This window comes from Pseudonaja textilis, chromosome 15, assembly GCF_049901715.1.
Source record: "Pseudonaja textilis isolate UNSWEBS1 chromosome 15, rPseTex1.2, whole genome shotgun sequence".
NCBI classification, from domain to species: Eukaryota; Metazoa; Chordata; class Lepidosauria; order Squamata; family Elapidae; genus Pseudonaja; species Pseudonaja textilis.
This window is the reverse complement of record NC_142004.1, coordinates 3,594,844-3,606,577: the sequence shown is the minus strand read 5'-3', so window position 1 is coordinate 3,606,577 and position 11,734 is coordinate 3,594,844. Positions and strand designations below refer to the sequence as shown.

General features: G+C 51.2%; 1 protein-coding gene across 3 annotated transcripts in view; it reads right to left on the bottom strand.

The window, feature by feature from the left end:
• Positions 1-11,734, bottom strand: part of PXN (paxillin) — a 45,149-nt gene that overhangs the window by 6,308 nt on the left and 27,107 nt on the right. For 2 of the 3 annotated variants that reach the window (XM_087913210.1, XM_087913211.1), the window contains 3 exons: positions 11,207-11,408; positions 9,471-9,606; positions 19-189 (listed from right to left, as the gene is read on the bottom strand). In XM_087913210.1, coding sequence (XP_087769336.1) covers positions 19-189; positions 9,471-9,606; positions 11,207-11,408 — 509 coding nt within the window. Of the gene's footprint in view, positions 1-18; positions 190-1,668; positions 1,729-2,285; positions 2,637-4,248; positions 4,519-6,322; positions 7,241-9,470; positions 9,607-11,206; positions 11,409-11,734 lie in introns of all 3 variants that reach the window. The other variant, XM_087913212.1, reaches the window with a different exon arrangement.

Below are 11,734 nucleotides of genomic sequence, written 5' to 3'. Positions count from 1 at the left end.
ACTCTCCTTGAGGCTCACCTGCCCGGCGATTGGCTTCTTGCATGCTCCACAGACGCCTTTGGCAACCGTTGCTACTCCAAGTTTGTTGAGGTCAGACTGGAGGCTTCCAAGCATGCTGTCCAACTGGCTGCCCGGCTTTGGTGGGGTGGTGGGCGGATAGCTGCCAGCTCCTTTTCCCTGCGACATAAACTAAAGGAGAGATGAAAACAAGAGAACGGTGAGATACAAAACCACAACGGCGTCCTTCCAACCGTTGGAACGCCAACAAGCTCTTTGGAGTTGCCATTCGCGGGGTTGATGCTTGATGTGACTGCAGAAACTAGCAAAGGGTCACACTTGAGGATGAGTAGAAAGGGCGGTTAGTGTCACAATGGCTTTTTCCAAGAACAGGACCCACACTCTAAAACATTTTGCAAGCACGGACGACATTCAGTACACTTCCACACCACAGGGCCCTCCTCGGCGGTTCTACATGTCCAAACCACAATGCAGCAATTTTGTAAGACCTCGGGGCTAAGGAAAGGAAACCGCATTAAATTTTAGTGTACAAAATTCTAACAAAATTTGGAATATTGTCGTCAAAGCTTGGAATACAGACTCCAGACCACAGTCGAGCCCAAAATTGACGTCGTTCAAGTGAGATCTTTTTCCGACCTCGGAAGGATGGAAGGATGAGTCAATCATGAGCCGGTGAGAATCGAACTGCTGGCAGCCGGCAGAAGTAGCCTGCAATTCTTCATTCTAACCACTGCGCCACCACAGCTCTTCATAGCAATAACACTTAGACTTATAGGCCGCTTCACAGTGCTACATAGACCTCTCTAAGCGGTGTACAGAGTCAGCCTTTTGCACCCCAACAATCTGGGTCCTCATTTTACCCACTTTGGAAGGATGGAAGGCTGAGTCAACCTTGGTCAGGATCGAACTCCTGACTTGTGGGCAGAGTTAGCCCGCGATACTACTTTGTAACTACTGCACAGGAAGGAAGGAAGGAAGGAAGGAAGGAAGGAAGGAAGGAAGGAAGGAAGGAGGGAAGGAAGGAAGGAAGGAAGGAAGGAAGGAAGGAAGGAAGGGCAAAGCAATAGCACTTAAAACTTATATACTGCTTTAGGGTGCTTTACAGACCTCTCCAACAATCTGGGTCCTTATTTTACCAACCTCGGAAGGATGGGAGGCTGTGTCAACCTTGAGCCGGTGAGAATCGAACTGCTGTCAGTCGGCAGAATTAGCCTGCAATGCTGCATTCTCACCACAGTGCCACTTGGTAACTTTTGTAGGCTTAAGAGTAACTTTTGCAGTAATTTAGAATTCACTTCTCACATCTGACTAGCAAATTTAACTGCTTGGCATCGAATTTGAATTTTTATTGGCTCAGTTGCTGAATGGCTGTTGCAGACCCTTTTGCCGTCTTTCTCCCGGCCCAAATTTCTCCGCCTTCTCAAGACCATCATGCCCCAAGGCCTCCAAATTCATGCCAGGTTTCAAAAACGGACCCCCATTTCTTTTTAAGCTTGCAACGAAATGGACCAACGAGCCTTAGGAAAACCCAGCAAAAACCGCATTTCTACCAAACCCCATCCATGCAAGCTATCCACATGTTTGGGTCAAAGACGTTTTGTTTTTTTCTACTCCACATGCTAAAGCAGGAATGCAAGGAAAAGTTCCTGCCTTCTCGGGAGTAGGTGGGAGAGTAGCGAGGAGGTGGTCCAGAGATGGAATAGGAAGGACCTGAAAAGCAGAATCCAGAAATGAGCTAAGCAGGCTGCAACCGTTTGAAAAAAGCTGGCTGGATTGTTGAATTTTAAGAAACTTCTGAATTCCGTGACTCATTGAAAGACACGTGTTTTTTTTTTTAAGGGGAAGGGTGGATTCTGTGGGTAAAAACCTGGAGGAGTCTGGGGTCTGGGGAAGGCTCGGACGAGGGCTCTGCGTCGGAGGCAGAGATGGGGCCAGGGGCTACTTGAAAGTTATCAGCTGCCTTCGGAGTCGGACATCAGTGGGGAAGAAGAGCAGCTGGAGCCTGTTCCCAAGGTGCACATGCACAGAGCAACTTTCCCAGCCTGAGAAAGGTCTGTAGTTGTGAAATCTCATGAAAGACTTTTGGCCGGGACTTTGCTGGACAGGAATTCTCTTTAACCTAAATATAAGGGGTTTTCTCGGGACAAGGAGTCGGCTTCATGATCTTGGGAAGGTCTAGGCCAGAATGTTTGCCCCATTTCGCGACCTTTCTGGCCAGAGTTGGGAAGCTGTTTAGGAAGCAGGAGAACATCAAAGGAGGATCGTGCCTGCTGTGGTGGAGAGAAGGGGGCCTCCTCTGTCTGACAGCTAACCGACACCGAGGCTTTGGAGGAAGGGGCTGGTGCCTGCTGGGGGGAAACTTCTTCCAACAGCATTTCCCACGGGACGGGAGGCTGAGTCGGGTGGGCGGACGGCACGTAGCGCAGCTGAGGGATGTGTGGCGGTGCGGGCGAGGGCAAGGGAGGAGGCGGTGGAGGAGGAGAAGATGGAAGAGAAGAGCCAAGAGTGGCGTTGACTGAGGCAGCCTTGGAGACATCTTTAGGAAGCTGCGGCGGCGGCGAAGGTGGGATAGAGACGGTTCTTCGCAGAGGAAGGGGTGACGTAGCAGGAATAATAACCTGGGGGAAAAAGCAGGGAGAAACATGAAGAGGCCAAAGACACCTTACCCAGAAGGCACCAGAAGAAGATGATCGTGGAGGTCAACCTTCTCCAACCAGGGCACTTCCCAAAGGGCGGAGGTCAACTCCAAATGGACCTATGCACCGTGAAGGAGTCTGAGAGTTGAGGTGTACCCTTTTGGAAGGCAACAGGTTGGAGAAATGTAACAGTATTCAGGGGTCTCCAACCTTGGCCACTTTAAGACTTGTGGACTTCAACTCCCAGAATTCCCTAAGCAGAATGGCTGGCTGAGGAATTCTGGGAGTTGGAAGTCCACAAGAATGAAAGTGGCCAAGGTTGGAGATGCCTGCTTCTACCTCACCTTCCCGAAGAGCACAAACTTTCCCTTGGGACACAATCAAGGGCAAAAAATGGTATAACCACAACTAGAGACCCTTCCAAGTAGAAATGGGTTCTCCTGAATCTTTGTAGGCTTTCATTCGTTGAGTTCCTTCTGCCCTCAACTGGATGGAAGAGCCTTCAAAAACTATCTGATGGTGCTAGGTATTCCACCCCAGGTCTCGCTTGGGGAAAAAAATCTCGGAGGCTTTACAACGTTCTACAAACGTTCAATGTCTAAGGAACTGACCCACGGCCGGCCCCTGTTGGGAATCCCAAATCAACGAGAGGTGAGAACAATCCAGAGAAGTAGGGATTCTGAGACAAACTGTACGGAAATCCAACCAACTAAGCCACTGTGTGAAGTTCAACTGACAGCAACTACCCCATTTCTCTTACTTCCTGGGGATCGACCAGGAAAACAAGCCTTTCTGGGCTCCAGCAGGATATTAAGGCCCAGAAGAAAACAACAATAGGATAACAGAGTTAGAACGGAAGTCTTCTAGTCTAACCTGCTCTCAAGCAGGAAATCCTAAACCATTTCAGATATAAATGGTTGTCCAATCTCTCCTTTAAAAAAAAACCCTCCAGGGACGGAGCAGCCACAACTTCTGGAGGAAACCTGTTCCATTAATTAATTGTTCTCCTTCTCTGGAAATTTCTCCTAGGTTGGTTCTTTCCTGGGTTGGTCTCCATGCATTGCTTCTTGTCCCATCTTCAGGTGCTTTGGAAAATAGGTATATTCTCCAAATATACTTTGGAAAACACGCCCAAAATTGACAAGGGATGGATCTCTCTCTCTTTTTGACATGCAACAAAGAAAACATCACATTTTCTCTCCGTTCAGAAGCAGCCTCGCTACTCTCATCGGATCCCTCTTGCTTTCCAAGGGAAGGACCTCCGCTCTCTGCTCTAATTCCTAATTTTCAGTTAAGAAATGAAGCTTGGTTTCATCTGCTGCAGGCATGACCAAGAAGAGAGAAGATCCATCTGCCATCGGCTGTCAGGATTCCGGCGACCGCCCTAATTAAACCATAAGCTTCAAAAAAACTTCAAAAGATTTATTAGGAGCAACGTGACCTGCATGAAGGCGAGGCGTGGGAATGTTTTGCAAGTTGACATCGGCCATGGATATGTTCTCTCTGGAAGGAACCAGAGATGTTCTGGAACCAGCACTCCAAAACTACCTTCCTCCTATCAGCTGGAGGACTCCCTTTCAGAGCTCCTGGCTACCTTTTCTATTTGTTGACTACCATCTCTGTTCTTCTTCTGAGGCCTGGAGGTGATGATGACCCCCTCGGTCAACCAGTCATCAGGGCTCTGTCGATTTTCTTCTTCTTCGACTCGGCTGATGCCCAGCCGGTCTTGGAGCTCTTCAATCAGGCGGTCTTGGGAGATGGTTTTATGGAAGAGGACTGGGCCCAGCTTGCGCCTTGGTGACAGATCGCGGCACATGGGATGCACGTTGGAGGTCTCTCTGGTTTTCCTGATCACGGATTTGATCTTTAAAGGGAGGGGAGGAAAATGTTCAGGTTGAGTAAGCTTCTCCCCCACCCCTGGAACTGGATGGCACAAAGCACACGGTCTTTGACGTTGACTGGGGTTAGTGGTCATAAGCCGAGGAAAGCAGAAATGACTCCTTCCTCAACTGGAGGGAAAGTCCTTTCAGACACAGCCAGAAGTAGGCAATCCATCATTAGGGAAAGCTGTCCAACTGCAGCCACATGCAGCACTGGTGTTGTTAACTAGTTTGGTAGTGAAACGTCTGCAAGCTCACAGAGCACCAAGGACCCAACAATCCTCCTTCTCCTCTGCCTCCTCTTTCCCTTTCCTTCTCCTCTTTTCTGCAACCCCCCATTCCCTTCTAGCACTGACGATGTTACCTAGTTTGGTAATGAAACATCTGCAAGAAAAACAGCAAACTCAGAGGGCACCAAGGACCCTATCATTTCAACCCTGATCAACAAATATTCTCCTTGATGAAACATGAACATTCAACTCCTTTCAGCCCTACCTGTATCTTAAAGGGGTTGAAGTTGAAAAACCCTGGTGTGAAGAAGGGGATTCCTAATCTGGAAGTGAGCCCAATCCTTATCGTCGAAGATTGCCCCATTTCTCCCCACCAAGAGCACCCCACTTCCTCAACTCAGCAGAGCGCCCAGTGGAAACCCCAAAACACATTAAGAGCAACGCTTTTTGCCAAATCGCCCTCCTACACCACAGGCGGGTGGCATCTATCTAGGACAGGGGTCGGCAACCTGAGGCTTTAGAGCCGCATGGGGCTCTTTCACCCTTCTGTTGCGGCTCCCTGTCACCAAGTCAGCTCCTGTCATGCCCCCGTCAGAGTCTGAATCCGAGGATGAAGACGAACAGCTGACAGGGAGAGGGAGTGTGGTTCCGTTAGCTGTGGAGGAAACTGGGGAAGGGCAAAGTCTAGCTGGGCAGAGCAGGGGAGAGGTAGAACAAGGGAGAGGAAGTTTGAAGGAAAACCCAGGCCCATCCCCTCTTCATCCTAGGTTATGCAGGGAGGAATAGAGAAGAGAGCAATGTGGATTAGGTGGCTTATGGGGGAGGAAAGGGACCCGATTCCCTTCATTAGCCACACCTGAGAAGAGAGTTTAAAAGAGCTGAGTGTGGCATCTGCTAGGAACACACGTGAGTTTATCTTGTGTTCACTTTAGTTATCTCTGTTCCTGGCATCTTCCCAACCATGTTGAGTTACTACCATTCCTTCACATCTGGAATTCCTTCTCCTGCCCTGCCGGACTAATTACCTCATCTTGCTTGATTGGACTTATAGTTACAGTTTTTGTTGACCATGTTTTGGACTTGGCTGTTCCTGGGAGAGTTTTTTCTCCAACCCAGCAGGTAACCTGGACATTGGGAGCCAAGTTGGAGCTAATAAAGAGAAGGCTACTGATTATCTGACTGTGTTGCCTTTGTGCCACACCCCTTTGGGTCATCACAGCTCCACAACTGGTAGGGCTTTCAGTTAGGACAGGTAGAGGAAAAAGGCCACCGCGCTAGGAGGAGACTCTATGGTGAGGAGAACCGGACTTCCGGTTGTTTCCAGAATTGAACGGGGTGGGGGGGAGGGCTTGCAGTTAGGATTTTTGTGGGTCTTTTGTGTAAGGTTGCCAACCCCTGATCCAAGAGAAGCATGCAAAACTAGCTAAGTCCAGGTGCAAACTCCATAAGCGTGTTTCATGCACAGCCAAACCAAAAGGGGCATGGAGACATCCCATCCCTCGTTGTCCCCCACTCCTCTCTTCCCCCCTCACCCCCCAATATTCATCCCGACGCCTGCCTGGCTCGAAGTGGACATTCTCTCCACAGAGATTGTAGGGCCGGCGATACAATCCAGTTCCTCTTCCCGGGAACGTCCAGCAACCTTCAGCACAGCCGCGACCCCGCCCGGAAGGCCGTTCTTCCCGGATCCCCTCTCCGCCACATCGGGACAGCTGCTTGCCCTCACCGGATCTCGGATTTCAGTCCCGAGGTTCAAGGCCTGTGGGGCAGCCCAGCCCGGTTGGCTTTTGTTGGTGCCCGGAAAACTCTCCCATCGTTCGACGTTGAAAAGATCATGTACGCCAACGTGGTCCTTCTTGAGAGACGTTCTTGGCGCCAAGAGAGACGTTTCGGAGTTGCTCTGCCGGGTGTAACCCATCGCCCTCATTCCATCCTCCTTGAAAAAAGGAGCTCTGGGGCGGGAAAGACCCCTCTCTTCCGGCGGGGCCGGCCTCTTTGAAAGCCTGTTCAGACCCGAAGGCAAGTCTCCCCTGTTGAGGGTCTCCTTCCAAGGTCCTTCTGGCTCCAGGGGTTGTGGAGTTCCTGCCCCATCCCCACAAATCCCTAGCAACTCGGGCTCCGAAGAAGAGACACGGGATTTCTCGGGAGGGGCTTTGCTGGGTCCATCTGAGCTTGGGCGAGGGGCAGAAGCTTTACCAAGGGGGGGCTTGGTCCGAGGTCCGGCAAGGTGACGACGCAAAGCATTGGAAGGAGGTTCTGGGATCGCGGCTGCGGCTGCTGCCAAACCGCTGCTTTTCTCATCAATGCGTAGGATCTCCAACTCCACAGGGACCTCGGGACTCGGGTCAGACCCGTCGTGTTTGGCCCTGGGGGGCTTGGAGGCCCGTGGGGGAACCGTATGGGGTGGCCCAAAGTGAGGAGATCCAGAAGACAGCGGTAGGGAAGGCTCAGAGGCCAGAGATATGGTGGAACTGGTCTGAAAGAGAAAAGAAAGGGGAGGAGAAGGAACAGAGGGGGGGAAACAAAACAAAGGAAGATGGGAGAAAAAGATGGAAAACAGGATTGAAGGAAGAAGGAAGAGAAGAAGAGGAGAAAAAAGCAAAATACCGGCAGAAAAATAAAGAGCGCCCTGCATTAAACTCACTCGAGTTAATTAAAGGCAAAGGAGGAAAAAGGACATAGAAGAACTAATAATTCCTGATAGCAGCTTAGTTTGCAAAACAGGTCTCCTCCTTCTTATGGACTAGAGATCAAGGATCGCTCCAGCTTGGCAACTTTAAGATTGGAGGAGGAGGAGGAGGAGGAGGAGGAGGAGGAGGAGGAGGAGGAGGAGGAGGAGGAGGAGGAGGAGGAGGAGGAGGAGAAAAAGGAGAAGGGCAAGAAAAAGAGAAGGAGGAAGAGGAGAAGGAGAAAGAGGAAGAGAAGGAGGAGGAGGAGAAAAAGAAAAAGGAGAAGGGCAAGAGGAGGAGGAGGAGGAGAAGGAGGAGGAGGAGGAGGAGGAGGAGGAGGAGGAGGAGGAGGAGGAGGAGAAAAGGAGAAGGGCAAGAGGAGGAGGAGGAGGGCAAGAAGAAGAGAAGGAGGAAGAGGAGGAGGAGAAAGAGGAAGAGAAGGAGGAGAGAAAGAAAAAGGAGAAGGGCAAGAGGAGGAGGAGGAGGAGGAGGAAGAGGAGGAGGAGGAGGAGAAAAAGGAGAAGGGCAAGAAAAAGAGAAGGAGGAAGAGGAGAAGGAGAAAGAGGAAGAGAAGGAGGAGGAGGAGAAAAAGAAAAAGGAGAAGGGCAAGAGGAGGAGGAGGAGGAGGAGGAGGAGGAGGAGGAGAAAAAGGAGAAGGGCAAGAGGAGGAGGAGGAGGGCAAGAAGAAGAGAAGGAGGAAGAGGAGGAGGAGAAAGAGGAAGAGAAGGAGGAGAGAAAGAAAAAGGAGAAGGGCAAGAGGAGGAGGAGGAGGAGGAGGAGGAGGAGGAGGAGGAGGAGGAGGAGGAAGAGGAGGAGGAGGAGCATGGGATTTGCGCTTTTCAATCCCCCGTTCTCAAAGTTGAGTTCCGAAAGAGCGGCCAACCGCAGAATCGGGGCCAAGGCTCAGCTAAGATTTGAGTCTTTCTTTGAAGTCACCTTTGGACTGCAAACCAGCCAGGCACAAGATTTACCCATTTCCATTGGATAAATGAATCCCACCCCTCAAAGCGAGCCTGGGCAAAGAACACAGAGCTGCACATCCATTCCGGCGGCTTCCGCTTTGTGGGCCAACGGTCAGCCGCGGACCAAGGGCCCAATAGTTCAGCCGGTGGTTAAGATCAAAAGGCTCTTCGCCCGATCAATGTGTGAGGCAGATTTTCCTCCTCCATTACCCCACAAACCCCACTCCCTTCTAGCACTGACGATGAAACGTCCGCAAGGAAATAGCCAAGCTCAAAGAGCACAAGCTCGAAAAAAATCCCAATTCTTCCTCCTCCTCCTCCCTCCTCTTCTAGTACTGAAGAGGTTACCTAGTTGGTCATGAAACGTCTGCAAGAAAACTATCAAGCTCAGAGAGCACTAAGGATTCCAGTCGTCGTTGTCGTCCTCCTCCTCCTCCTCCTCCTCCTCCTCCCCACAAACCCCACTCCCTTATAGCACTGATGATGTTACTTAGTTGGGTCATGAAACGTCTGCAAGAAAACCAGCCAAGCTCAGAGAGCACCAGGGGCCCCACCTTACTCAAAGCATCTGGGTTGAAGCTCAGAGAGCACCAAGGATTCCGCAGTCATCTTCCTCCTCCTCCTCCTCCTCCCCCTCCTCCTCCTCCTCCCCACAAACCCCACTCCCTTCTAGCACTGATGATGTTACTTAGTTGGCTCGTGAAACGTCTACAAGAAAACCAGCCAAGCTCAGAGAGCACCAGGGGCCCCACATTACTCAAAGCATCTGGGTTGAAGCTCAGAGAGCACCAAGGATTCCGCAGTCATCTTCCTCCTCCTCCTCCTCCTCCTCCTCCTCCTCCTCCTCCTCCTCCTCCTCCTCCTCCTCCCCACAAACCCCACTCCCTTCTAGCACTGATGATGTTACTTAGTTGGGTCGTGAAACGTCTGCAAGAAAACCAGCCAAGCTCAGAGAGCACCAGGGGCCCCACCTTACTCAAAGCATCTGGGTTGAAGCCAATGTGTGAACAAGGGGGTTAAGGGTGAGGATCATCCCTAGGCCAGAAAGGAGTAACAAGGGAGGGGGAGGGGGCACCTTGAAGTCTGACAGGGAAGCCATGAGCTCATCCAGCTCTCTGGTTGCTGAAGATGCAGATATGCGTGTCTGTTGCTGGCTGGAGGCGAATCTCTGGGGACTGCTCATCCCTCCTTGATTCACCGTAATAGCTGGTCTAATGGAGACAAACAAGACAGAAACAGTCATTTGAGGTTTGCTTCCTGGAACAGGGGGAGAAAGACCCCCTCCCTGCCTCGCTTTCCAGCCCCTGCCCCGCCCCGCGGTCTTTGCCTTTCCAGGTAGAGCAAACATGTCCAACCCACAACCCATGGGCCACAAGCAGCTAGAAATACAGACCCCACAAGATCATTAAAAATATTTAAGAAATTGTCACCTGCGCACATTAACTCTACATAAGTTAGATTGCAGGTACTTCTCCACTTTAAAAAGCCATTCCTTCAGGGACTCTGGGAGGTGAAGTATACCCATCCAACAGCATGTGGCTGGGAATTCTGGGAGTTGAAGTCCACCCATCCTGGCAAGGAATTCTGGGGGTTGAAGTCCACCCATCCCGGCAAGGAATTCTGGGGGTTGAAGTCCACCCATCCTGGCAAGGAAGTCTGGGGGTTGAAGTCCACCCATCCTGGCAAGGAATTCTGGGGGTTGAAGTCCACCCATCCTGGCAAGGAATTCTGGGGTTGAAGTCCACCCATCCTGGCAAGGAATTCTGGGGGTTGAAGTCCACCCATCCTGGCAAGGAATTCTGGGGGTTGAAGCCCACCCATCGTGGCAAGGAATTCTGGGGGTTGACATCCACCCATCTTAAATGCTGGCTGGGGAGTTCTGGGGGTTGACGTCCACCCATCTTAAAGCATGTAACTAAGAAATTCTGGAAGTTGCAATTCAGCCATCTTCAAACTTGCTGGCCTGGGAATTCTGGGCGTTGAAGTCCACCCATCCTGTTGGGGAATTCTGGGCGTTGAAATCCAGCCGTCTGAAAGCTTGCTGGCTGGGGAATTCTGGGGGTTGAAATCCACCCATCTTAAACCATCCTGGCCAGGAAATTCTGGGCATGGAAGTTGAAATCCAGCCATCTTAAAGCTTGCTGGATGGGGAATTCTGGGCGTTGAAGTCCACCCATCCTGTTGGGGAATTCTGGGCGTTGAAATCCAGCCGTCTGAAAGCTTGCTGGCTGGGGAATTCTGGGGGTTGAAATCCACCCGTCTTAAACCATCCTGGCCAGGAAATTCTGGGCATGGAAGTTGAAATCCAGCCATCTTCAAACTTGCTGGCCTGGGAATTCTGGGCGTTGAAGTCCACCCATCCTGTTGGTGGAATTCTGGGCGTTGAAATCCAGCCATCTTAAAGCTTGCTGGCTGGGGAATTCTGGGGGTTGAAATCCACCCGTCTTAAACCATCCTGGCCAGGAAATTCTGGGCATGGAAGTTGAAATCCAGCCATCTTAAAGCTTGCTGGCTGGGGAATTCTGGGAGTTGAAGTCCACCCATCTTAAAGCACCCCAGCTGAGGAATTCTGGACATAGAAATAGAATTCCACCCATCTTTCGAGCACGAGGCTTGGTAATTTGGGGAGTTGAAGTCCATGAATCTTCAAGCATGCTGACCAGGGGATTCTGGGAGTTGAAGTCCACCCATGTTAAGAGTTGCCAAGGCTAAGAAACACTGTTTTAAGGGGAGACACCACGAATCCCCCTCTCCCTCCAGAACTACCGTCACCCCTTAGCCAGGTGGGTAGTAACCAGTGGGGCTACTCACACAGGGCTGGGCACGGAGCTCTCCAGTTCATCCAGAAGGCTCTCCACGCTGGGGCAGATGTCTTCCACCCCGGAGCCCCCGTTCCACTTGGGCTTTTCTTTCCCTGGGGCTGGGGGCTGTGCAGCCGCAGAGGTAGTGTTCTCCAGGAGGCTGTAGGGGGAGCCAGTCCCACCGGGCCGCGAGGGGCTTCCCGCGTTCTCATCTTACAAGTCAAAAACAGAAATGAACATAAAAATGCAGGCAGGAGCTTTGAGCGTGCTTGACGCATTTTATTCATAATATTAATATGCTTAAATATTTAAAAAACCAACAACGGTGGCGTAACTCGAGCGGTGGGGGGGGGGGTTAGACTAGAAGACCTCCAAGGGCCCTTCCCCCTCTTCTGTCGTTCTTCCTAACCAAAGCAAAGCTTGTGACTTTTCAGGGCCCACGTTTCTATTCCTTTCCCCGTTTCCGCAAGATCCTGGGATTTATATTCGGATGCTCAGGGAACTGACTCGCCCTTATGATGGCGGCAGCGTCCCACGC